The sequence below is a fragment of the Xiphophorus couchianus genome, chromosome 5 (genome assembly GCF_001444195.1).
Source record: "Xiphophorus couchianus chromosome 5, X_couchianus-1.0, whole genome shotgun sequence".
In the NCBI taxonomy this organism is placed as follows: domain Eukaryota; kingdom Metazoa; phylum Chordata; class Actinopteri; order Cyprinodontiformes; family Poeciliidae; genus Xiphophorus; species Xiphophorus couchianus.
In genome coordinates this window covers 15,193,010-15,220,702 of record NC_040232.1, presented here as the reverse complement: position 1 = coordinate 15,220,702, position 27,693 = coordinate 15,193,010, and the positions used below count along the sequence as shown (strand labels likewise).

The window sequence follows — 27,693 nt, the reverse complement described above, 5'->3', positions numbered from 1 at the left end:
AGAGATGTATCGTTGTTACACCGCATTAGTAGATACATCTCAATCTATAAAATGATGCAAGTGGTCTGACTGCATTAAAGTTCAGACCCAAATATCTGTCAACAGATCAGCAGGATGGTGTGATCACATTGTCTATGGAAGATTAGAGAGGAAATCCCATAACGTCAAGAAGGGGAAGAAAAAAAACATTTGCACTGAACATCACCGTGTCCGAAAAAGGAAAGCTTCAAATTTATTAAGCTGTAGTTATTTTGTCAGATCTTTTAATCTTTAAATTCACCGGTAGGTGTGGTACAGAATAAACATGAATGAACTTATTCGATTAATCACTGACGTTAATCCCTTTTTTCCCCTCGGTGAGTTTCCTCCCCAGCAGCCCACGCAAAAAGGATCCATGCTGGTCGTTTTCCTCTTACACTCTCTTCCCAGTGCAAAGCGCTGAAGCTGACTGGGTGAGTGGGAACCCGTCAGCTGATGAGTGCATTAGATCTCCGCCGATATCAGCTGTTCTGCTCACAGACCTAACATGAGTGCGGCGTTTCTTGCCTCAGTGGTCGTGTTTGTGTTTGCGAGCGACTGTTATTCCAGCAGCCTCCCCTCATTCATCCTGCCGTTCACAGACTGCGCACGGAGCCGGGGGAAGGATGGTTCATACCGGGGAGCCATCGACGTGACCGAGTCCGCCAGCCGGTGCATGAACTGGACGGAGGTGGCCGGATTCAAAGAGCGCTATCCGGGCAAAGGGATAGGAGAGCACAACCACTGCCGCAACCCGGACGGCAGGATCCGTCCCTGGTGCTTTTTTAGGAACCACAAAGGCAGAGTTGACTGGGGGTACTGCGACTGTAAACATGGTAAACATGCACCTTATTGCCAATTAAATGCTTTTTTGTGTGACATGACCAGCAGACGTAAACACGCATAATTCAAGTAATCTGATTAATTATTTAAAAATTGATGCACCTTTAAGAAAAGAAAAGACACCTTCTATTCTGTTTTGTGTTGGTAATTTTGAGCTGATGGAGAGAGGAGTCTGCAGATGCTTTCCAGCGGTGTGCAGCGCAGTGCCTGCGGGGCGTCCTTTAGGACTGCACGTGTACTATTTATTTGCGTAGTAGCAATGATAATTAATAAATGTGTTGTTTAGGTGGAAGAATGTGGTTTGTTACTGAAAAATGGCGATAGCAAACCATGCATCTTTGAATCTTTTATAGCTTAATGAATACTTAAGCAGTGTCTCTATTTGAGGCGTTTTTTGTTTTCTGTGTTACAAAATGAGGGAAGCCTCTGACAGAGTTTTCTCTGCAGCAAGTTCAGATCTGCAGAAAGCAAAAAGAGTCACACCTTTACCTCCCTACCCAGTTTATTGGTGTTGTGTCAGCACAGGCATACCCATAGACATTGTATCTTCTTAATGTATGATTAAAAACACGTTATTTGTTCTTATTAAAGAAAAGATCTGGAATGTACATGTCAATAAATTTGAATGTCAAAATGTTAACTTATCTCAATAATTCAAAAGGTGAAACTCATTATAGAGATTCATTATGCAGAAAGTGGCATGTACAGAAGTGTTGACTTTTGTTAATTTGCAACATAATGGCTTATTTATGAGACCTGAGACCTAAATTCAGTTGTCAAAAAATAAACTATATGTGCTGTACAGTATGTTAGAACTCATTTGTGGCTCCTTTAGATTGAACTATTGCATCATCGTCGTCTTGAAAAAGCCCATGTTCCTTCAACAGGGGCTGACTTTGGACTTGATAAAACACAGTGAACCAGCAGAAGTTTATGACATAGCTCACCATATACTGGACCTCAAGCAGCTTTTGTTGTACATCTTTACTCCTTCAAATAAAGTGTAAAATTCATAGGCAAGATATGCAAATTGCAAGCAGAAAGAGCCCAAGCCCTGATCCTTTTTGCTGCAAGGTACCAAGTTTTTTCTTGTCATTCATTCATCCATTGACTATTTTAGCAGATCTACATACTAGGCTGTTCAAGTCATCCATATTAAAAGGGAGAAAGATAGAAAGACACACATTTGAAGAACAAGCATGCAAAAAATACTAGCTAAAGAAATAATATGTGCAGTATACTGTACCATATCAGCTTCCACATGATCAAAAAATGTCGATATTTCTTAGTTTTTCTTTGTAATATCAACATATCATTTGTACAAGATCTGCATGCATCTAAATGTGCTAAAGGCATTTAAATTAACAAGCTTCTACAGAAAGCTTATATTTTTTCCATTAACGTATGCAGTGCTGTGAGAAAGTACTACTAATAATTTATCAAAACAATATTTTTTGATGTTTTTTTTACTACAACTAAAGTGTATTTATTTTGTATTATTGTTTTTAAAAAGGATGACATAAAAGTCAATTTACATGCACTTCATAAAAGGACGTAGGTCCATTTAAAAACATACCACCATAATGTATTTTCCCTAAATTCTGCATGAAATCAAATTTGTAGAGCAGTATCAAACCAGAAAAATGTGCACTTCCTGCAAAAATGCAATGTAAATGCTGTAAGCTGAATATTTTTAGTGAGAATTGGAGAAGCATTTGAACTCAACTGCAGAAGACTTCCAAGAATGGAGGACATAGGCTGAAGCAGCAGAATAAAGTCTGTAAAACGCAACTAGAAAAACTGTAGAAGAGGAGTGAAAACTTTTGGTCATTGCAAAAATCCCACCCAAAGAGTATTATAAATGCAATAACAATAGTTTATGAGCTAAAAAGCTAAAGCCAGCTGAGTTAAAAGGAGTGGAGGAGTTACGGTGTATTATGGTGTTATGGTGTATTGGAAGAAGTTTAGAATAAGGGTTGAAAGGAGGGATGGATTTTGATTTGGCTTAAGGGTTGGAAGGATTTTATTGGAATCCTCAGAGCTAAAGAGCCATTGTTTTTTTTTTTTTGTTTTTTTCTGAAGACTGAGCATAATGCAAACAAAAACTTGAAGAGTGATTTTATAAAACCTGTAAAAGATATAAAAAAAGCTGAAATAAACAGGAGTAGTTGAAGGTTGTGACTACACTTAGAAATTTGAAATGTATTTCTGTCTGAAAGTATGTGGAAGTAATTACCTGTGAAAGAGCGCAACAGTTGTAGCTGAATTTTAAAAAATTATGGAATGTTCCATTCATTTCTAAGGGGCCGGAGATGATTACAGAAAGCTGAATATTTCATAAGATGTCAATATGAAAAGACAGTTTTAATGTCCTGAATAAGCAGAATATAATAAAAGTTGAATGGTTGAAATAACACAAATTACGCAGAAATATTTGAGTGGCAATGCCTACAGCATTCACACTAACAAGACAACATGACGCCTGTGCTTTCAAAAGTGAATTATGATACATAAAAATCACTCACAATTGCACAATCGTGAGTCATTTTAAGTTGCCAGGACAAACTCACATGCCTCTGTTCTGTCTTCCTTTGTCTTGCCTTTTTACTCTTGTATGAAATACTCAAAAATCAATCAAGCTTGTTTTTCTTGTCTTGTTGAAGTTTTGCAACAAACAGTTATTGCTTTAGCTTTTTTTGTGGAGAAGTTGTGGCATGGCAAGCACATGAGATAAGCTAATATTTTTTTTCGCGTACAGAACAATAATCTCTATAGGTGTCTCATTCCTAGATATTGATGTGGTTTTATTTTTTTTTTTTTAAAAAAACAGTCTTTTGTTTTTTTTTGTTATCTGTTCTTTGCAAATTTGACTGAACCTTAATGTCTCCACACTTATCACGCACCTTGTTGTTAACGGTTTTCTAACTTTGCACGATTTTTTTTCTCTTATTTTTTTCTCGACCCCAGGCTCAGTCCGTCTGCAAGGAGGTCGCTCCAAGCTGGATGGCAGGGTAGAAGTGTATCTGGGAGGAGTTTGGGGGTCCGTTTGTGGCAACGACTGGGAGGACGAAGATGCCGGAGTGGTCTGCAGACAGCTGGACGAGGGGTGAGAGCCAGCAGCATGCATGCATTCGCTTGTGTCCGTTTGCTGCTTTGTCTTCCCACATATGTGTTCAAACACAGGTGCGAAGGGGGAATCAATATCTGTCATCTGTTAGAAATTCTCAAGCTGGGGCTGCTGTTAGCAACTCATCAGGCATATATTCTAGGAACTGTTCTCATTTCTTTCCAAAGTGTGTGTACTTTTCTTTTATGACCTTTACATCCCTTTGCCCTTTTTCCCCTTAGGTATTTAATTAGCTCAGTTATTTACATTGCTGCAAGCTCACGCCTTTCCCCAGCCGACCTTTGCGTGCGACTTGTCTCGTGGTTCTAACTATGAGGTATAGCTATGCCAGAGAAAGGTCTTGGGGGAGCTTGTAAAGCAGTTATTCATATCAGCTGTGTTCATAATATGGGGCATACTTGCTCGAATGAGGAATCTGCTTTCCCTGGAAAACACAGTCACTCTATATGCTTGCTACACATGTTGTCACTAACACCAGCACAGACCCGCATTCTGATACGAATGCAGGTCTGTGCAGCATGTGTGCATTCACACAGAAGTCAATGAAAGCACACAGTCAAAAGGAGGGAGGGCAAATGTCAGCCATATATAATGGCTGGAAGTCTCGCTGATGACTTTCCCATGCTAAGTTATTGAAAGCTGCTGGTGAGCAAACTGGAAACTGAGGATTACAGCAACCAGTTGGTAGAGGCCTGTAAACCTAATGTCGGGATGGACTTACTGAATTTCCAATTGATTTCTTATCACATAGCAAGAAATATTTTTTTTATACATATAATTGTTTAGCATTTAAAAAGTCCAATCGAAGCTACTGATGTTAGTTTTGTTTTGCACAAATAACCTATGTGCCCAACAATCTCCTCTTAGGGTGTCTGGTCTTGCTCGTGCAGTTCCTTTGTTTCGCCGCCAACAAGCCAGGCTTCACTGGTTGGCGGTTCATTGTCAGGGAGAAGAGCCAGACCTGCTCCAGTGTCCCAAAACTACCTGGAAGGGCGAGGAGTGTTCTCTGGCTGCAGCGGTTACCTGCACCCAACAGAGGGGTAGGCCTGCCTCATGTGTTAGGAATGATTCTGGGATTGATGTATCGATGTTTGCTTGAATAAAAGTAGGTCTGAAAAGCCAGCAAAGCCTCACAGTTCGAAAATACTCAATAATAATCCTTAGGATTGACCGGTCCTTGCAAAAGTATTCACACGTTTTTCTCATTTTATGTCCATACAACTTCACAATTCAATGCATTTTATTTGGACTTTATCTGATAGACCTGCATAACCTGGTGCATGCTAAAGTATGCCTCCTCACATACTCACGCACACATACGCAAAGTGTTAGAACCTTTTTCGAGCACAGTTGCACAGGAAGGCAATGGCCAGGCTACTGGCGGATGGGTCCAACTGAATATTTTTCTAATATAAGGGGGACACGTCCCGTTTACACAGAATTATTGTGATGCCCATGATCCTCCTAATTGACCTAATTTACCACAGATCTCTTGGCTGCTTCTTTATTGAATGCTCTTCTTAGCCAGTTATTAGTTTAGGAAGACAGCTATGTATTGGTAAGTTGTTACTCGTGTCATATAACATTCAATTTTCACTGTTAACTGTGTGATGTTTTACACTTTGTCAATAGTTTTGTAACCCAGAACTTTATCCCTAACCTGTCTAATGTGCCACCTCCCACCCTTTTTCAACATACTTTCATTTAACAATTTTGTGCTAATTTGTGTATGTCTATCAATTAAAATCCCAATAAAATATATCCCCAATTCTGGGTTTTATATAGCAAAATCAACAAAAGTCCAAGTGTGTATGCTTTCATAAAGAGTCAAGATACTAATGAGTCAAGATACAAAGATCCTGGTATAAAGATGTGTGTAAAATTGTGAACTTCATTTTGTGTGCACATTAGTGGTTGGGACCCTTCCTTTACGGTTGGTTGGACGTCAATCAGAGTCAGAAGGCAGGGTTGAGGTCTTTCACGCAGGACAGTGGGGTTCCATATGTGATGACCAGTGGGACTACAGTGATGCAGAGGTGGTGTGTCGACAGCTGGGGTTGAGGTAAAAGTAAGGCAACACACACACACAAACAAATTATGTGTTTTTTATTTATTTATTTTAATCCAGAACCTTTACTAACAAATTGCACTGCTATAGATAGGAATGCACATTTTGAGTATTGAGGAATACGTATGACAGAAGGAAAATGAAGCAGAATAAATGTGGGTGGTGAGCCATCTTTCTCTCCATGCGCCTCTGAAAGTATGACAAGTATTCTTTCCATTCAGACACAGAGAGAGGAGTGAGGAGTAAAGAACATCTGGGAGTCAAACAGTGAACCAGTCTCATTGTTCCTGCATGGATTCTCGCACCATGGAGTTATGCATATTTAGCAATTCTATATTCTCTGCAAATGTGCCGCAATGGTTGTGATTTACACAATCTTATGTGACAATTAATTTTTTTGTTTAAAAATCTAAAATGCACAACTGTGCCATACAGTTTAAATATGAGCTGTATCATATTTAAACCTTGTGAGGCACTATTTGTCACCACATCAATTTTGCACCGCATTAGAGTTACTGCAGGGCAAACCATTTATTTTCTGGACATTGTGTTTTCTTTTCAGTGGAGTTGCGAGAGCTTGGAGCCAAGCACATTTTGGCAAAGGTACAGGCCGCGTCTGGTTGGACGAGGTGCGCTGCTCAGGCAATGAGCTCACTTTGGAGCAGTGTCCAAAAAGTGCCTGGGGAGAGCACAACTGTCTGCACTCTGAGGATGCTGGAGTGTCCTGCAGTCCTCTTACAGGTAAATCAGCAGATTCCCATTCAAAAGTGATCAATAAACTGACATTTGTCATGATAGCTGAACTTTTATGTGAAGCTACACCTCTTCCTGTTGAAACATTTACTCACGGTCTATCTTAGCTTAGGGATAATTTTGACTTGACAAGTGAGGGTGTAAGAGAAAATATGGGCATACATATTAGTTCAACAAAAAAAAGATAAACAACCTGATATCTAGAATAAAAAAGTGTTGATCCCAACAAAATAATTCACAAAAAATCATGAAATCAGAGTACAAAATACTGCAAAGTTAGTAGAATAACTAAATAAAAAATTCACATCAAGAAATACAACATTTTGCTGGACTGAAAGCACAAATGCATTCATGTCCTTTTTGTTTTTTTATGCGTTGAATTTATAGGATTTATTTTATTTTGTGTCCTGCTTAGTAGGTATTTGAATTCTTTGTATTCTTTCTGTGTTTTTTGACTTTGGTATTTCCTATCTAAAAAGTACATCTATGACCATCTTCAACATAAAACAAGTAAACTCTTCAAAAAATGCAAAACTATAATCAACACGAGCGCTTTGCTCTTTTGTCTTTCCATCTCGACAGATGGTACCATCAGGTTGGCTGGGGGAGCTGGAAGCCAAGAGGGACGTTTAGAAATCTTCTACCATGGTCAGTGGGGGACGGTGTGTGACGATGGTTGGACAGAGTCAAACACTCAAGTTGTGTGTAGACAGCTTGGTTACAGGTAATTTGACATATTTATTTAGTCTCACTTATGATTTAAATCAAATCAAATCATTTAAATATGGTTTTAATTGTGGATGTATGACCTTTATATTACATGGCAGGGTGGGCGAGACACTCCCTTCTGAAGGACTCGACATGAACCCAGTTCCACGGTTTGGGGTGGGGTCGGGTCCAATCCTTTTGGACGATGTGAGCTGCACAGGAAAAGAACCCAGTCTATTGTTGTGCAACAGAAGGGAGTGGCTCCGCCATGACTGCACACACCACGAAGATGTTAACATCGCCTGCAGCTCTGAACAAGGTGCAGACAGTCCGCCAGCTAGTAAGAAAGTATTTTATCTCACTGTCATGCATAATTTATTTTTGGCATGTAAGGGTGCAGGAAAGTTTTCTGAACAAGACAGGAAAATTTTCTGAATTCTTGCGATTGTGATTAGATCTTGCCAACTATAACTGATACCAGCTGAAATCTAACTAAACACATTAGTGTCATTATATTAACATACATGAAAGTAGTATATTATTGATGACTTTATGAAGAAGTTTAAGTTAATTTACAACTCCGGCATGGCAGTGGTTTCCATAAAGGTGTTGCTGAACAAGTATTTTCTTTCAATCTGGAGAGACTCAGATGGAGATGAGAAAATAATTGGAAGAGTTTATTGACAAACAGAATTTAAAGTCTTTGGCGCTCGGGCCCCGGCTGGGGATAACGGTTATCGCAGCGTTAGCGATAGGCTTCAGATGAGCATCCCCGATGCTGTTAGGAACGTCATCCCCCAGGGCCCGGCACTGGTGGTGGAGGTTTAAGAAGGGTGCGGGCCTCAGGACCAGGCGAATGGAGGAGAAGGGGTGGTGGTGGGTTGAGCTCGGCTGGAGAGCGAAGGACGCCATGAATGAAGGTCCTTATCAGCTGGGACTTGGTCGATGATTGGACGTAACGTGGCTTGGTCCGGCGTTGATAGGTCGACGATTGTGGCCAGGTCGCTTCAATTAACGGGTCCCGGTGGGGATAAAAGAGTCTTCCAGTTTGAATTTGCGCCTAGGCTTCATTTCAAGAAATGATGATGGTGTGTCTCAAAATTTTTTATATGCACAGAAAAAACTGAGGGTTTTGTAATATTTTAGGGACCATTAAAATGCCTTTTTCAAATCATTCAAATCCACATCAGTTTTCAACAAGTTAAAAGGAATGAATTGTTTTAGGTCATTAGTTTTTCATCTTATATGTGTCGGCTGCTTAAAAGAGTACATGTTGAATAACCAATAGACTACAAGAAAGTGCAGTCCTCAGCCTTTTAGTATTTTTAATAGGCTACTTTCTTTAACAAAAAAAGAAGAAAAATGACACAGTTTTTATATTTTTTCACAAATCTCCAAAAATATGCTGTGCATTTGAAAAAAGCATCCCCAAATCATGACGTTGCTTTCTCATGCTACATAAGAAAGCAATGGGATATGGTGTGTTTAGGGTGATCTACAGCATTAGTTTTTCACTACTGCATTTTATTGAGGGGTGTCAGAGTATAAGAGAATGAAAACAAAAGCATTCAACAATTTTAAAATCCATGTAAAAAAAAACTTCTTGTCCATGAAATTGTACACTAGTACTTTTATTTGTCAAATTAGATTTCAATACAGTATGCTACATTGATGTTAGTAACTATGTCAGAACAAACTTAAAAAAGTCAAACTTTTGCAAAGAAATGAATAAATATATCTCTAGTTGTACAACCCCAGTTTATAAGCATTTTTTGTCACTAACATATTATTGATTGTTAGCATTAATCTGGATCATCTGCTCGTAGGCAGTTTACTGGAAAAGAAAACACAAGCTGATTTGATCTAAGATCTTTACCAAACTGAACCTGCAGACAATTAGATTTCAGATTACTTAGAGGAAAGGCAACATTCTCAATGTGACACAAGGAAGGTGAGGTCATTAATTGTAATCGCTGCAGTCTCTGGTTTCACTTCACTGTTCTCAGCGCTCCTTGTGAAATCACTTTACTAGACCTACTCATTGCAAATGTTAAATAGGTAATACACAGAGTTTCCACACATCAGACTAAAAAGACAAAATTGTACCCGGCACCAGTGTTGTTCTACAACCTACTGGAGCAGCTTTGTCACCATGTAGTTGCAACTCTTTATCAGAAGAGATTTACGTATCATAAGCAGCTAAACAAGGAGAAATGTTGAATGTAGCATTGTTAATCATATTTGTGGCACCAGTAAAGTTGTGATAAGACTAGAAAGGAATATAAGAAAGTAAATTTAGGTTTCACATGGCTGTTCTGTATGAAAGTATAATGAAGCTCAAAGGGAGAGAGATGGCGTTTTCAGTATGTGGTTTTAGGGGGTAATGTTGGGAAAGAATCAGAAGAACTGCTTCTTCCCACAAACCCCCACTGAATATGTGTTTTAGAAGTGCAATATGTATCTGAGTATATTTATGTTTCAGTGTTTGTTGGTATGTGTACAGCTCTCTCCTTCCCCTCCTAGCATGCCACAGGGAGATTTGTCTGGGTTTATTTTGGAAATGAATTAACAGCAGATCAACCAGGCAGTGCTATGAACTCTCTCCTTCTTTCACCCTTGTTAGAAATCATAACACAGAGTTTTGTGGGAACATCGGTGCTTTGTGTTGGTGGTGTGTAGAGGTAGATTGTGACTTATAGAGCCTACATACAGTGGAGAGAGGGTTAAACAAAGTTCAGTATATTGTATTTTGTTGAATTCATTTTTGGGGACTTGTTTCATTTCTGAAATACTGCTAAAGAGAAAGTGTGGTTCAATAATTTCAGCTTGATCAGTTTCTGAATGGTGGCACTCTTTTGTATTTTGGGTGTTTCAGTCACTTTTACACTGATGTTGAGACACATAGTCAGAAGTAAGCTTACACTCATCATGGCAACAAGTCTCATTAATATTTACTCAAAATTTTAAACACAATTTAATCACTCTTGGAATTTAGATTTATTTTAAATAGGTTATTTTCCAGGCACAAACCCAGTTATTCAGGATATTCGGCAAATCTTTAGTACATCTAAGGTCAAGGTTTTAAGCATTTACAGTATTTCATTTGTTTATGATTTGAAATAGTTAATAATATAGCAAATTCACTTACTGCTAAAGCTGTGCAATATTCATATTTGTGACTCAGAAAGGTTTCTTTGTATGATCTACAATATTTTCCTCAACAGCATTAAGTTAAAACAAGCTATGAGAGAGCTCTCTGTCATTGCTTGTTCTTGATAAATTTGATTGCTATCAAATTAACAGAGAGGATCACATCTTTTGGGAAGTGTCTTAAGTTAGTAGATGATGGAAACACAAATGAATGTATGTTTGTGTTAGTTAATAGCAACAGAAGTGTTTCTGTTTCGGAGCAGGAGCACATCAGAATTTCCTCATTCACCAGCACTGACTGAGAAGCAAACATTTCTCCTCAGCTTTAATCTCTCACCCCTATTGTTCTCTGAAACCACAAGATTTTTTTTAAATGTTAAACTCTGTTGCAGTTATGATGAAGGCTGCAAAGAGAAAGTTTGTGTTATCCTTGAACTTACTGTCTACAACATCCAGCTTGCACATGTTCAATAGCTTTAAAACATTCTCACAACCTATTTCTTCTCAAAGCAAACATCAGAACGTCTGTCCAAACTTAGACTTAGTAAGAGTGTAAACTGATAGGTTAAATCTCCACACGGAAAACCCATTAGTGTCTACTCAGACGGCATCAATGTACGTGCATATGTTTGAGCAAGTGTGCTGACCGAGTAACAGTCAACATAAAACTCTGACTGATGTGAAAGACGGTGTGTTTGTGCATGTGTGTCAATAACTTTTGAGAGAGACAGAACAAGACAGATCGAAGAAAGAGCAGAGAGCAAAGGAAAATAAATACTCGTCACAGACTGAAAAGACTTTGGGAGTTTCCCATTCCATGCTCACACACACAATTAACATTTCTGTAAGAAGACAGACAGGTGTGCCAACTACTACCCTGTAAAGTACGTGTTAGCTCAAGCTGCCTTTACAGAAACATTCTGCCCGGAGGATCAGGTTTGTCAGGAATGCATGAGTAGTTCGTTTAAACCTTCCCAAACTCTGTTTGGAGTGTTTTCGGCAAGTAGAAATGAATCTTTATCATTGTCACAGCCTAAATTAAGGCAAATGTAGAAACTGTTTCATGTCAGCAGAACTATTTTTCCTGCTATCACCAAAGTGCTTCTTAAGTGTGAAAATACTGGGTTCCTTACTGGAAATCCCGTCCTTACAATACCTTGTACAGTTTTCTAAAACCGTCTAAAGTCTTTTCATATTTGGTCATAAATCAGTCTAGATTTAATAGAGCTGCTTTGTGTCCTTTTTCCAGGTATCCCTGTGCGGCTTGTGGGAGGGGAAAGCTCCAGGGAAGGTCGGGTTGAGCTCTTTCTGTCTGGACAATGGGGGACTGTCTGTGATGATGGATGGACTGATCAAGATGCTGAGGTGGTGTGTAGGCAGCTGGGCTACAGGTATTGATATTTGAAAATTGCCTCTATGACAGCTTTGTACTTCTAGAAACAAGGCTATAAACAGCATATCATGAAATCCCCTGTGGTTTACTCAAGTAAGATATATTGCTTGTCGTTTGGAAGTGTCAGTGTCACACACAGCACTTAAATATGTACAATTCCAGCCTGACCTGTGACAAAAATGCATTAGGCTCCTTATATTGTTGGGTTTTAAAGACCTACAAAGAGGTAGGTCTTTAAAACCTGCCTCTAACTCACCAAGGAGGCATCCAGGAGGCATCCTAATCAGATACCAAGCACCCCTCAACTGGCTTGTCTTAACAAGGAGAAGCAGTGGTTCTACTCTCAGTGCTTAGATGGCTTGCCTGTAACTCAGCAAGAACTACTGTGAGGATATTTGTGATCGAGTTTGAAGTGGAAAAAACATTCCAGACAAAGAAACATAAGCCACATGCCAGATCTAAAAGGTGCTGATGGATTGTGCAAAAAGAGTAGGGAGTCTGAATTCACTTAGCTGAGCCTAATGTAAAAAGTGATGATGTTCCAAAGCCACAAAATCAAACTAAGTATTTCTCCAGAATTTGAACCTATTTCCAACATCCTGATCTTGACCACAACTGCAAATTAAAGGTTTAAGAAAATGCTATAAGATTTAGATGACTATCAAAGACGATATCTTGCTGCAACGCGTGCTGTTCCCATTTAATGTAGATTAGCTGCTTTATGCATCTTGGATAAGTGGAAATGTACTACTAAAGAGGATCAAAGTAAAAATAGTTTTTTGTATATTTAAAGGCTCCGATCTAATGTTATTGAAATAATGAAATTATGAATGAAGTTAAACTGCATATAATTACATGTCTGTATTATTTTTTCTGTAAATATTAAAGCCACAACATTTACAAATTATCAAAACAAATAGTATAAATACAAAGATTTTACTTGCTTGTTCTTTAATGTCTTCTTAGCAAAATCCATTCTACTGTCCAACTATACTACAGTTATTCTGCAACAAAATACCACATTTGGTATAAATTTGTAGGAAATAAATTTCCTACAAATTTATTTGCAAATTTTTGCGTCATTGGCAACAGTACCCATATTCAAGTTTGTATTTCTTTGAGAACTGCTAGTTCAGCCTAAGCAGATTACGGTACTCATTGCTACTCTGGCTTGTGGAGGCAGGAAAATCGTTAAACTGAGCATTTGCAAATACTAACTGAGAGTTAGGGCTTACTAGAGCTGCTTCCAGGGCATGCCGGAAGAACCATGGTTTTCAGCTGGACTGGGAATCCCTTGGAAATCAACAAGCATTCCCAGTCCAGCTGAAGAGAATGCAATGAGAATCCCAAGGCATTCCCACTCGGGCCACTTGGGAGCTGGACCAAATGGCTCGGGAGAGTGAAGTCTGGCCTTTGCTGCCAGGCTGCTGGCCCCTCAAGCTGACCCCAGAATAAGCAAAAGAAAATGGATAGTTCACACTGAGTTAAAGGCAAGTCAGCAGAAAAAAATCCTTCAACTAATATTAAATTAGGATGATTTATTATTTTTTTCTGAAGCTTTCTATATGCTAATAATTGCCCTCTAAACTTAGTAAATGCTTGTATAAACCAATGTGGTGGCAACAACATTCACAAAGTGTTTGTTCTGAGTGGTGATAAGTCTTCCATATTGCTGTTGATGAATCCTATTTGAGAATTGTTTTCATTTGGCCATATTTAAGGGAGTGCAAGATGGATTGGCATGTTTATGTATATGCCACAGCATTTCAGTCAACTTTAAGTCCGGACTTTGACTAGGTCTATCCAAAACCTTATCATAAATATGTCTATTTTTTTATTCATTCAGAAATGGACATACTGGTTTAATTTGTATCATTATTTTTCTGCCTAACAGCTAATGGCCATGGGGATCAGGAGAGGGGGGACAAATTAGTGTCTAATTGAGCACATGGGTGGTTTTAATGGGCATTTTCCCTTAAAAATGTACTCAGCTTTTGAAATGTTATTATTTTTATTTAATCAGGTTATGTTTATCTGTCTTTGATGAGGTCAAACGTGTGACAAAAAAGCACTGTAGAAACTGCCAGGACTAACAAATGACAAATATTATAATTTTGCTTACTTGTGAAGCATCTTTGTTCCTTTAGAGAAGCGAAGATACAGCAATGGAAAACAGAATAAAAACAAAAGGCTTCCATTTTTCCTGACTCATTAAAAGAAAAAAAAGGACTCTCAGCTACACTCTGCTGTGACATATTCTTTTCCAATACAACATCTGGAGAGCATAACTCTGGAAGAATTAAAGGCAAAAAGCTGAAGGTGTATAACAGCCACGTTAGTTCCTGCCCTTTGTGTCATGCTGGGTGTGGTGACAGCTTATTACACAAAGGTCCCTAGATGTAAGGAAAGTAGTTTTAAAGGGACTAAGGCATAAAATATGCACACACTGTCATTGTAAACTTGCATCTTGACGTGTAGGGAATTGATATACGTGTGAAAATGCTTTTATGTGGAATTTTGAAAGTTGGAGTATTCTATAAAATACAAATCAACATGGAATATATACCAAAACTTTTATGCCTATATTTAAATTAAAAAAAGGAACAAGATGAGACACATTGTAATGTTTATCACTTTATTGCTTCGTGTTTTTAACTAAACACATTGTTGGAACTAAACACACAAAAGTTGGATTTCACAAAATGTGGTATTCATGGAAAGTGGCAAGAAAAAACTCACTGTTAAAAGCAAACAGAAGATGGTCCTCTGGTTAGAAGAAATTGAGAATGAACTTTTTGGCTAAATCCAGTATTAAATCCATTTGAAAATTTGTGACAAGATCTAACTGCTGCTCACTCTCCATCTAATAATTGCACTCAGTTTGAGCTATTTTGTAAAGAAACATGGGCAAAAACCTCAGCCACCAAATATGATGAACTTGTAGAGATCTACTTCAAAAGCATTTCTGCAAATGATTAACCCCCACACAACATTTGATAGACTCCAATTTTTAAGTTTTCTACTATGCATACGGTAATTATATTTGCAGGACCCTGTATGGAGAGAAAAAACAGATTGATAGAATGATGAAATCGACTATATTTGTAAGTATTAGAATGTAGGTCTCTGTTGTTGAAGAATCTTTTATAATAACCTACACAAATTTATGCATCCAAAATGAATTTTGTCTCATTCCCTTTTGCCATTTATTATTTTTACACTAGTAAATCATGTAGAAACTTTTCTTAACTCACTTTTGTTTCCATGAAAGGTGGGATGTTAATTCATTTTGGTTAGAAGACTTCACGAATTTATTGCATTATCACAGATGTCTTCGACTCATCAACCCCTATTTTCACATTGACTTCATCATTCACTTCTCCATTCAACTGCTAAAACAGATGTTCTAACCAACATGCTTATTGGAAAGAAAGGTGTCCACATTGTTCAATGGACAGCATGGAGTTTCCATCGAAAGCAGATTTTATTCTACTTTATCAATTACACATGTGTGTGCTGTTAGAGAAACCCACAAAAGAGGCATGATGTCAGTTTCTAGGCTTGCTTCCAAGTGACATGAAGGTTCACCCTCTGCATGCTAAGTATTGCTCGGGGAGCTGTCGGAGACACACGTGCATAATAAGATGACTTTGTAAGAGACATCAGATCCCCAATGGATGACTGGAGTTACAGGACTTGTCACCCACCAAACTTCAAGGATGCAACATAAGAAAATCTTTTTCAGCTATCTTTTCAATCTTAATTAAAATCACAGCTACAGACCATATATTCACAACCACAGCCTAAAGGCTCCTGATATCACATTGTCTATTAGATCAAATTGTCAAAGTGTTAAACCTGGTTGGGATCACAACCTAGGAATACCACACTATTTCATCCAACTCTTTGTATCGTCTACACCTAGTTTTCTTTTATTTTTGTTTTTGTTTTGTAACCTTTTTTTGTTGGTTGCAGAGGCTTCTGTTATATCTCTTGAAGTCTGTTTTATACAGGGGTGCTGCAAAGGCTCGTGTGATGGCATACTTTGGAGAAGGGACAGGTCCCATTCACGTCGACAACGTGAAGTGTAACGGCGAGGAGCATTCGTTGGCAGACTGCATCAAACAGAAGCCCGGCACGCACAACTGCCGCCACAGCGAGGATGCCGGGGTCATCTGTGACTACGGAGAATCACAGCACAGCAACAGAGAGGTCAAAGGTCAGTCAAATTATCAAGATAAAGTTATTTGAGTTATGTGAAGAATTACACAGAAACTGTAATGTGTTTAGCAAACACTGCCATTCTGTCATGTGCAGTAAACACAGACATGGCTGAAGAAAACTAGCTGGGTGATCTGCTCAGCAGAAAGCCAAAATTCTCTGAGTGAAAAAAACTAAATTTTTTCCAGTTCTATCATGTTGGAAAGACAAATATCTTGGTGTATTTTATAAAGGTTTTATTTAATAGATGAACACAATAAAAGTAAAAAAAAATCTTATACATATTATTGATGATGGACTGAACAGTGCTATATACTGTATGATTGACCCATTTTGTGTTGATCTATAACATAAAACCCCAATAAAATATGTTAAAATGTGTTGTTACGCCAAGACAAAATGTAAAAAAATATCAAGGAGCACAAATACTTTTGCAAGGCCTCCAGATGGTTAAATGGTCAATCTATGTTTTTGTTTCATCCTGTCTGCCACACATGCAGTAAGAGCTAGTTTGTACAAAACTAGGTATGGCCTGCACAACTCCCATAGTTAAAGCCAGTGCCTAGAGAGTTTTTCTCACTGCTTAGATTTTAACATTCATTATGCTCAAACTCCAAAAAGGAGCCCTAATTAATTATATTTCTAATTGATTTCAGCTTCATATTTTGTACTAAAAGGTACATTTCAAACCTCATTTTTTTTGCCTGTCTAAATATTTAACAAAGGGAAAATCCGAGCTGAAGTTTATGGTATAGCGATCATCATCTTTCCACACATTCGCTCAAACACACAATCAGTGGCTCCTCTTTTGCCTCTCTCAGATCCTGTCAGCTCAATTTGTGGTCTGCGTCTCATACATACTCGCCAGCGTCGGATCATAGGAGGAGAGAACTCTCTGAGGTAAGATGGAGGGGACAGATGGGATTAATAACAGAACAAAGAGAACCAGTCAGAGAAAATGACCACATTTCAAGTTTACACGCTGCTGGTATGAATACCATGTAAAACACAAGGTAAAATATGTTTCCAGCTCTGGGTTTTATGGGTCGGCGCTAAATCGATCTAAGTTTTTGATGAATTAATAAGTTGCGCAATGAATACAATTTCCTTTACCTGAAGAGGGATCTTTGTCCTTTCATAAATATCAAACTAATTGCAACAGAGGAGGCCGATTTTTAACAAGGTACCTGGAGAAGTCAGGAAATAGCTGTAATGTTTGTTGTTTTTTTTATAGTTTTGGGTTTATTTGGAAAAATTAAAATAAAGTATGGAAGAATGTTTGAGTTTGCTGGTTATGTTCATTATTATTTAAGTTAATAAGATATGATTTACAATGAATGTCAGAATATCTGGACAACAATAGGATCAGATTTATTTAATATTAACTTATTTTTTAACGTTTGAAGTTTACCTCTTTCATACAGTTGCCACATATCAAGTGAATTTTTTTCTCAAGCTTTTGCTAGATTTGTTGAATTATTCTTATTTCCTTTTTTCTCTTAATTCCTCAGTTGTATGATGCAACCCCATTTGTTTCAAATAATAAAAACAGCTATCAAAAAAACAAAAAAGAATCAAGGACATCATAAATGTATATATATATATGTTTTTTTTTTAAATCGTTTTGTCATCAGTTGTTGTTCCAGACTCTTGATCTAAAGTGATTTGAACTCTGGAAAATTAATTTTAAGAACCTCTGTCATTTTTTTTATATGTAAGAACCATTTTGTTTCTTTTTGGCACATAAAATTACCAGTATGTTATAAAACTTCAAATTAATTTTTAATGAGCTGTCAATCAGCTGGGATAAAATAATATCTTCAAATAATATCTTCTCTTCATCGAATACCCTTTGCTACCTTTACTTCTAACTTATGTTGCCAGTTTGAACCTAAAAACAACAACATATTAATTTACTTGTTTAAAAGTAATGAATAAATTTGAACTCTGAAGCAGAAAAGTTTAGGTATTATAGGGAAGAGTAAAACAGAAAAATTGTTTTGTAGAATGAGTTAAGATGAAGGCAAATATAATTTTAAAAAATCGAAAGAATTATTCAGAATACATTGAGAAACCTACGGCACATAGATGATGGGAAATCTACAATATTTCTGCAGCTATCAGAGTGAACTTCTCATGTCTTTTTTATTACTGTGGTTCAGAAATGCATGTTTATACTTCACTTTGCCTCTTGTGAACTCTTTCTGACAGGCATGTTAGTGTTTCCCCTCCAAACAAACATGAATCATGTGCTCATGTTACTATAATGGCTTTCTGTTTGTGTCTCTGTTTATACATATATCTGTGGAATGGCCACATGCACCGATTTAATTCTAATTTGTTGCATTGCCTAAGTGGGACTCAGTTTATCTTAAATGCGACCCTGCAAATTTCTTTGTCTTTTTTTTCAATTGTGTAGTTGCTCTGTTAGTGATAAGGAAATGTGTGTGTGCATGGGGGTGTGTTTGTATTTATAGGGGCGGCTGGCCTTGGCAGGCTGCCATTCGTTTGCGAGGATCTCGAGGAGATGGGAGGCTGGTTTGTGGTGGGACTCTCATTGACACATGCTGGGTCCTAACCTCCGCACACTGCTTCAAAAGGTCAAAAAACAAACACTTTATCATGCTTGCTATTTTCTATTAAAGTCCTGAACATAATTCTATTGAGGTAAATGTGACAGTGATTCTGCATACTTTGACTTTAGCATGTTTGGCCTTTGGTTGATGCCTGAGGCCTAAATTCAAATAAACTAACTCCACAGGCTGTAACACACTGTTTCAGGATAATTGATGGTGATTTGGCTGTAGCATAACATAGGTGAAAGAAAGCATGGTTACATGTGGTTCAGGATCCTTCACATGGTCCCAGAAACATAAAATTAATCACTAAACAATGACTGAAGAGGAAATAAGGATTTAGGAAGACTAACCACAGAGTCTGCAGTTACTGCTTAGAAAGTACATGCTAAGATGTATCTTAGGAGAAATATTTTTTGTTTCCTTAGGTTTCAGGTTAGGTCGTTACAGTTAATCGTAGTACCACAACTTGCTACATGAGACGCTCCACTGCTATAAATCTTGACGTTTCCACATCAGATGTTTCCACTTACAAGTCCAGTTTCTTCCCTGAGAAACTGGACTTACATTTACAGTCAGATGTATGTTTTTCATTAAAAGCTCTTTACTTTCCAATGTAAAAAACACCATAAAGAGCATTTGTGTGGCAATTTAAGGACACTTTGAACTCCCAGAATATATGAGACTTCATAAAAGTTCAGCATTGACTGAAATGATTAAAATTAAGCAACATTTACATTTGTTGGTTTCCATTGTGAATAAGTATAAAAATCCTTGCAGGAAATATGTCTTCTACTACAGTGCACTAATCTCACACTGAAAAGAACAAACTGCTGCAATTTGTTTGCAGCAGTCTCTCAACCTCAAGGTAGGTTGAGAGACTGCTCAACCTACCTTTTCGTGTGGTAACCAGATAAACATGGGTTGTAATCCAACCTCATTCATGTTGTTTTAAGTTTTTGAATTAGAGTAGAACCAGTGACTATCAAGTATTTAAATTTAATTACACGTGGAGGGAAAACAAAGTAGTGCATAAATATAAAGTGGAAAGAAACTTAATCTGAAACTCTTGATTTGGATTCAGTACTATTGATTGTTTTCAGGAGTTGCAATAAGAAAATAGAGGTGTTGTTAATGAGCAAACAGCATAATGATGACCAAAACACACAGCAGGAGTAAAGCTGAGAAAAAATATTAAAGCAGGTAAGTTTTGAACATCACATTTGCTTAAAATAAAACATTCAGGTTTTTGACATTAAGGTGATAAAATGTGAAAAGGTTTAAGGGGGCTAATACCATTTTAAGGTAACTGCAATGATTTAACTGTACATATAAACTGGCTTAGGCGAGTTGCTATGTTCTTTTATCTTTCCTATTTTGAAGAGTGAACAATAGGTTTCTGTGTAAGCTTACAATTGTACTCAATAAAATTTGAAATTGAATTAAAAGCTCATCACTTGTCAAGTTACCTTTAGCTTCAGTCAAAGGTAACAGTTTCTTTTATTTTTTAGAAACTGAGTGGGTTGACCAGTGATTTTCAGTCAATATACAGTATATACGTATATGTTCTTTAATGTGGGATTATTTTCTCCTTTAACTAATTAACTCAAACAAATGTTGGAGTTTTTTTAAAAATAGAAGATTTTTTTTTTTTTTCACAGATCTTTACCAGTGTGATATAAAATGTAGAAGGTAGTAGGGGTTGCACCAATTAATCGACTAGTCAATTCTTTTCTCTGCATTGACTTTTTTCTGGGCCAGTCGACTAGTCGCAATCACGTGACAAAACTGAGGCTGGGTTCAATATTTGCAGTGAATATAGCTGATAAAGCCTCCAAGTAGTTGTGAAGCGTTTTGCGCTTACGTCACCATGATGTCACTGCGACTAGTCGACGTCGACTCGAATATTATCATGATGTAGTCGACCTTAAAAAATATGAAGTCATTCAACCTCTAGAAGGTAATTGTAAAGATGTTTCAGATAGCAGCACTAACTTATTCATAAGTCCGTTTCTCCTTTGCTTTAAACAAATCATTATGTAGTTTATTTAGAGGAGTTTTACTCCCCCCAACAAGTTAACAGGAGAGTGTCATCACAGGAGAGAAAAAAACACGTAGGCATTGTCTAAAGTTAATACAATCTATTATGGTGTGCATAATTACTGAGCTGCTTGCACACTTATTGCCTTAGGTATTGCTTTTGTATTGGATACCTTCATAATTGACCAACTGAGTCATGGTGTTGAGTAAATTATATTGCATTCAACACTGGTATGACATTGTTCTGGCTTTCAATTTTGTGACTTCACAGACGCTAAGAGCACACCTAAATTGTGTTGTCCTGTCTACCCCTTGATTGGTTACACCTGTTCCTTGTTTCCCCTGATTGTCTCCCTGTGTATTTAATCCTAACTGTGTTCCTTGTTCCTTGTCAGGTCTTTTTCTTGTCTGCCATCTTCTTGCCTGTTCCTGTCATTATTACACCAGTTGCTACCAGAGATTAGCTCCTACCTTTTACTCTCGCTGTGCTGCCTGGAATCTTGTATTTTCATCATTAAATCACAATTTACTCTCCACAACTTGGGTCCACTGCGTCTGCCTCACCACTCTACTACCACATTTCATGACTCTTCAGTTCTATGTTATCAAAATCCCTCTTTGCTATGTCACAGCTCAATATGAACATTTCTTCGTAAGAATGTTGTAAGTACCTTCAGAGGTCAAACTCTTGAAGCTATTTGTTTTGCCTGCCCTTAAATTACTCTTTCATGCTCCAAGCTGTCAATCTTGACAGCTCGCTATAACAGCTTCCAACAGTCATTTGCAGCATTTAAGTAGGAGAGCGCAAAAACCAAAATAGGGACTTTTGACTTCACTGCATCATGTTTGGTAACAGGCAACATAACATTATGGTATCAATATCATTCTGTGGGGGACACTTTTCTTCAAAGATTATAAGAAAACCGATGGCAAAGTGATAAAATCTGAAAAAGTTTAAGGGATACTGATCATTTTAGAAAACACTTTGTTGCTTTCTCTGCAGATGTGGGCAAGTTTAGGAGAGTAGCTATTTTCTTAAAGCTACACTTTAATGGTACACCATGAAAACACTTACTTCTAATCTCATTGTGCTCTCTAGCTTTTTGTTTTTTTCTTTTGTTCTTAACATGATACTTAGTCTGCAAAGATCAAACTGTTGGAGTGTTTTGTCTTGATAGTCTGATCACATGTTGCTCTTTCATGCTCCAAACAAATGACAGCTTGTAAAAGTCTTCTTCAGTATGCAAGCTAGAATGCAAGGGCTAAAAAAGGGACCTCCCTCTCTCGGTCACAACCTCTATGAGTGGTAACAACTAAAATAAGCTAAACCACACAAACACTCATAAATTTGAAAATAAAAAGCAGTCTGTACATATCAACAAAACATAGGTTTCATTTGTGCTGAAGTTAGAAAATTGTTTCACCAGACCTCTAGCAATAGTAGATGTAAAAGCTGATCTGAGGTCAGTGGTCACATGCAGCCAACACAGTAAGTCTATTTATACATTGTGTCTGTTCAGAAGAGCTTTTGCCAGCAGTAATAGAGGAGATACTTTCAGTAACAAGAGCGTGAAGTGAAATGTAGATTTGCTTTTAGGAAAGGATCTTGAATCGTTTATTACTCCATAACCACTATTAGCTTTCCAAAGATTGTACATGTCTGCAAATTTTAATGTACTTAAGCGGTTGGCCAGTAGTGTCTCTACACCCCCATAAACACATTGGCATTTGCTGGTTGAGAGATCTTTCCGGAAACACTTTGCCGGGTGTAACTGGACACAAGTGGAGACTTGGCTCCGTCTAAAGGCCTGCTCCTTTCATTCCTCGTCTCTTCTTTCGTTTCCATCCTTCACTGTCCCTGGCTCACCCTGCTCCTCTCTCCCTCTCTGCCACTTCATTTCGAGAAAGCCAAACGTGCCTGACAGCTACAAATAAAGTGACTGTTGAGAACATTATGATGATAATAGACATATGAGTCACATGAAACCAGCACAGGCACAAAGCAACAAATTTGTGCGATTTAATCGGTTTGTTTAACTCAGGGTACAGCTACAAAGTGTGCAATCCTACTTACCTAAAAGGCAGATGCACTAAAATGTTGAAATGTGATTTCAGAATGTTCAAAGGGAGAAAGTCCTCATATGTATTAAGCTTTTTCACATTTTGTCATTCTACAGCTTTATATTAGGACTTTATTTGATAGAACAAAATGTAGAGCATAATTGACAAGTGGAAGAAAAAGATCCATGGTTTGCCAATTTATTTACATGTAAAATGTGAAAAATGTGGTGCTTTTGTCTTCATCCTCTTCTGAAAATCTTAAATAAAATCCATTGTAATCATTTGCCTTCAGAAGTCACCTTAACCTGAGTCTAAATGGAGCTGTTCTGTGAAGGCCTTTAGTGAACAATCAGCATCACAGAGCAAGGAACAGCAGGCAGGTCAGGGATTAAGCTATGCAGACGTTTAAAGCTGGTAGGGTTAGGTAATCAACTATCCCAAGCTGTGAAAAGCTGACAGAGCACTATTGAATCCATCATTCAAAATTACCAAGAATATAAAACTACAGCATACCAACCACAACATGCCATGAACTTAACATGATATGTTAAGTTCATGGCATGTTAACAGATGAGCTGTTTTCATAGCTCATCTGAAAAACAGATGAGCTATGTTGTAACAGCTAACATGAGAGATTTTATCAACAGGTCATCTATTAATCTAATGACAAAAAGAAAGATGTTTTTCTGTTTAAATATTTGTCACAAGCCAACAAGAAGAGCAAACACGTGAGATAACATTTTACTTTTGGTTTTGGTTCTCCCTCATTATACCTGGTGGCAGCATCATGCTCTGGGAACGGTTTGCTTAAGGAGAGACGGGGAAGCTTGGCAGAGTCGATGGAAAAAATAGATGGCGCTTCGAATGACCCCAGCAAAGTCAGACCTAAATCCTATTGTGGTAATAGAAAGCTGATCAATTCTGGTAAGAGGTTGGAAACTCTCCATCCAACCTGACTCAGCTGGGGCTATTTAGCAGAGTATAATGGATAAACATTTTTGTATCTAGTTGTGCAAATCTGGTAGAGGCATAACTAAAAAGACCTACTGATATAAATAAAATTATTCTATGAAATATATAATCAGGTTTGCTGAATAAAATTGCATGCTTCACTGTGCATATTCAAAATGACAGATCGTTTTCCTTCTATTTCCCAATTGTACACATAGTAGTGTTCTTCTCTCACATAAATTCCCAAGAAAATACACTTAAGTTTTAGGTGACAAAGTAAAATGTGAAACTAACACTTTCTTGATGTCCACAGGTATGGAAACAGCACCAAGCAGTATAAAGTCAGACTGGGGGACTACCACTCCCTTGTTCCGGAGGAGTATGAAGAGGAGTATGGCGTTGATCAAATCATCCTGCACTCGAACTACCACTCCCACAGCAACGATTATGACCTGGCCCTGGTTCGCCTGTCACCAGGGGCGGTGGGCCAGGCGCCAGGAGAGTGTGTGTCGTTTAGCCGTCACGTCCTTCCCGCCTGCCTGCCCATGAGGAAAGAGAAAGTGCTCAAACAGGCCAGCAACTGTCACATTACAGGCTGGGGGGACACAGGTCAGTTTAATGAATAAGTGTAGAAGTGTAGCACAGTTTGTCTCGAGTTCCTTCGTATACAATGACAAATACACAAGATTATTTAGATCTTGTGTATTTAAATAAATATCAAAAATAACAAGAACAGAATAAAAATGTTCACTAAAAAACAAAGTTTGATATGAAACAGTAATATGTGAATTGAAGTATTAAGTAATTTTTTGATTGAAAGTATAGATTAATAAATGAAAACAAAATAAACCACTAATTATGCGCAAAGACATAATTGCAATAGTGGGAGGCCCCTGAAAAGAAAAACATTGTCTGAAAATTCTCGAGCCTCTTCTATTGCAAACCCAGATATGGTAGAAATGAACGTCTCTTGTAAATTGCACTCGTTCAACTTCATCCTGTGCTTGCTTGCACAGACACACACATCTGTTAGCGATCTTTAAATTCCATGCTGGTGTCATTAATCACCTCAAACATATCACAGAGGCCTGCACACTGTCACGCTTTTACTGTGCAGTAACAACTTGTACTCAACACATCGAAATGCTTTTTGATCTTCTTAATGCTCGTATGATTCCTAACTGATAAAATATGCATGTTGGGGTGAACAGGTGGGAAAGTTTTACTGTTTTACTTAAGTTAGGGCATAGAGGCTATTTAGAGTCTGTGATGTTTAGCAGTGAGTGTCTGACTCAAGGCTCGTGTCTACTTTCTACAGCTGTTTATCTTTGGCTATCTGCCACCTCTGATATCAGACATGCAGGCAATTTTCCACACACACTCACTCACCAGCCAAGGCTGCTATGGATATTTAATGACGGTGTGTGGCCTCTGAGACAAGACAAAACAATGCCGCCTCCTCAACAGAGACTTGTTGCAGTTGTAGTTATCCCAAGTTTCCATGCTACCCCACAAAGCCAGGATGGCTCCTGTTCATGCTGCTCTCAAACTCTGAATTATGGGACAATCATAATATTTGAACTTTAGCATAATTAATAAACTGAACTGAACAGCTTTTTGAAATAGCACAAGTGGCCCTTTATTGACTTTTGCTCAACTATAAGGCTTCTGTGAATTTCTATCATTGCCATGTACTGTACATCTCTGGAAATAATTAAGCGCCCACTGCACTGAACCCCATTGAAAGGCAATTTTTTCTTGAATTTCAGAGACATGTTGTCAGTAGTTCATAGAATAAAATAACGATGATCATTTTACTCAAACACATATAAAAAGTAAAATCAGGGAAACTAATAATTTTAAGTGGTCTCTTAATTTTTTCCAGAGCTGTATATTAGCGGATCTAAAAATGTGACTTTTGTGTGTTTAAATTTTAAACAACGCACATTTTGGGGAATATTAGTCTTATGAGGTCTCTGAAGCAGATGTGTCATTCTTTTGTTTGTTTTTCGTACATAGTGCATGCAAACAGGGATATAGAGCGTAAAATGTACATGCTACTATTGTATCAAAAGATCAAGTAGTACATTCATGTTACATTACTCTTATTCTAAAAGTTCTTTTTTAAGTACATCAAAAATATCTGGCTATTATTTTTGGTTCAACAGCCTACACTTACAGTGTTTCCCAGGTTGGACTTCAGTAATTTGTCCTGTCTTGGCACACGTCAGCACAATATGTCTAGTGTGATTTAAATTTACCAGGTAACGCATTAAGTGACGAGATGCACTGCAGCGCTCATGAAAACTGCATTTCTTAAAAGTGAACCCAGGTATTGTAAAAAGTTTTAACTGGACACAGCACCATAAGTTCTAGTTGCGTTTAGCTGCCAATGTGAATGAACCCACAGGAGTCCAGACAGAGTACTGCTATGATTCGATTATTGTAATTACATTTGTGAATGACTTTCATATATGGAAAGCGTTTAGATGCTATGCTAATCGATCCAGTTGTGAAAAATGTGACACTAATTTGTCTTGATAAGAAATTTTGCTTGAAAACATTGTCAATGCAGATGTTGAAATAGTACAAACAGCCGTACTTTACACTGAATTTTGAACTAAACCCATTCTTTTTTATACTCAAATGCTACCAGAAATCACAAAAGCTTTTAACTCCTATCTCTTTTTCCAGGACGTTCATACTCAAAGACCCTACAGCAAGCCACGCTGTCCCTTCTCCCACGCCGCCACTGCCAGCAGTATTTCCACAGTGCTTTCACGAGCCGCATGCTCTGCGCCGGGAGCGTCCAGTCAGAGAGGCGCGTGGACAGTTGCCGGGGTGACAGTGGAGGTCCGTTGGTGTGTGAGCGACCAGGAGGGGGCTGGGTGGTTTATGGGGTCACTTCCTGGGGTCATGCTTGCAGGACACAACAGTCCCCTGGTGTTTACACCAAAGTCTCTGCCTTTAGCACATGGATACGCAAAATAACCGGACGTGATGAGAAAACACAATGAGGGCTGACAAACTGAAAGAAGTGACCACTCAGGACTCGATTGGTCAAATGAAAAACAGGGCAGCAATACATTTCACTTATGACAATCTGTTGTCATGGTAATATACATATTGCCTGACGAAAAGGTGAAAATAGGATTTTCAGGTTAAAAATGTGAAAAAACAATGCTGAAGTTTCTTCACACTTATGAGTATGCCATAGCTGAAATATCTTTTGTTGTAAAATTATCCATTATTTAAATTATGCTTTGTGTGCAAGCTTTTATTGTGACCTTCTTGTAATTTTTGATATTATTATGTAGTTTGTCTTAAAAAAGGGACCAAACATATAGTGATCTGTCTGTCCATGAATATGCATACTTGCACTAAAATGACCTATTTTTTTAATTTAACTGTGTGATACTCAGAAAAATGTGCTTTCAAGCCCCATTTCAGTCTTGTGTAATTTCTCAGTTTTAACTTATGCAAGAATATTCTTTCATGTCTTAATATTGCTCAGGCCTTTATCTTTTATGTTTAATAATATATTGCGTTTGATGTTGTGTGCTGTGTAACATTTGCACAGATAGACAATATTTCTCTATCCAAACTTAAACAGCATTTCTAAGTGGTTCTTTTTTGCAGCCACACTTTCTTCTTGTGTTGTAATTACAGTGTTGGTTACTGAAGAAAGACATTAATGTCAGTATCTCTTTTGCCAATGTTTACTTTCTTTATTGTTATTATTTCATTGTAATATTTACCTATAAAGGAAAACATTTGTAAGGAG

The 27,693-nt window shown here is 37.7% G+C and overlaps 1 protein-coding gene across 3 annotated transcripts; it reads left to right on the top strand.

Annotated features, from left to right (window-relative positions):
- Positions 1–386: 386 nt before the first annotated feature.
- On the top strand, positions 387–27,693 carry prss12 (serine protease 12). 3 transcript variants are annotated; one of them, XM_028018602.1, is made up of 14 exons: positions 390–452; positions 621–854; positions 3,829–3,967; positions 4,856–5,028; positions 5,900–6,050; positions 6,619–6,797; positions 7,392–7,533; positions 7,637–7,857; positions 11,917–12,058; positions 16,074–16,279; positions 17,103–17,181; positions 18,759–18,881; positions 24,223–24,518; positions 26,604–27,693. In XM_028018602.1, exons 2-14 carry the CDS (start codon positions 695–697, stop codon positions 26,924–26,926), a joined length of 2,334 nt encoding a protein of 777 aa, XP_027874403.1. In that variant the 5' UTR covers positions 390–452; positions 621–694; the 3' UTR covers positions 26,927–27,693. The 3 variants fall into 3 exon arrangements, with proteins under 3 accessions (XP_027874401.1, XP_027874402.1, XP_027874403.1); XM_028018600.1 differs by having other exon boundaries at positions 387–854; XM_028018601.1 differs by having other exon boundaries at positions 388–854; positions 7,637–7,836.

Excerpts from the sequence above, each read along its gene's own strand:
- prss12 (XM_028018600.1), top strand. The coding sequence starts at position 527 with ATGAGTGCGGCGTTTCTTGCCTCAGTGGTCGTGTTTGTGTTTGCGAGC. Across the intron at positions 7,858-11,916 it reads TGCAGACAGTCCGCCAGCTA|GTATCCCTGTGCGGCTTGTG; the intron begins GTAAGAAAGTAT and ends TCCTTTTTCCAG. Across the intron at positions 12,059-16,073 it reads TGTAGGCAGCTGGGCTACAG|GGGTGCTGCAAAGGCTCGTG; the intron begins GTATTGATATTT and ends TGTTTTATACAG.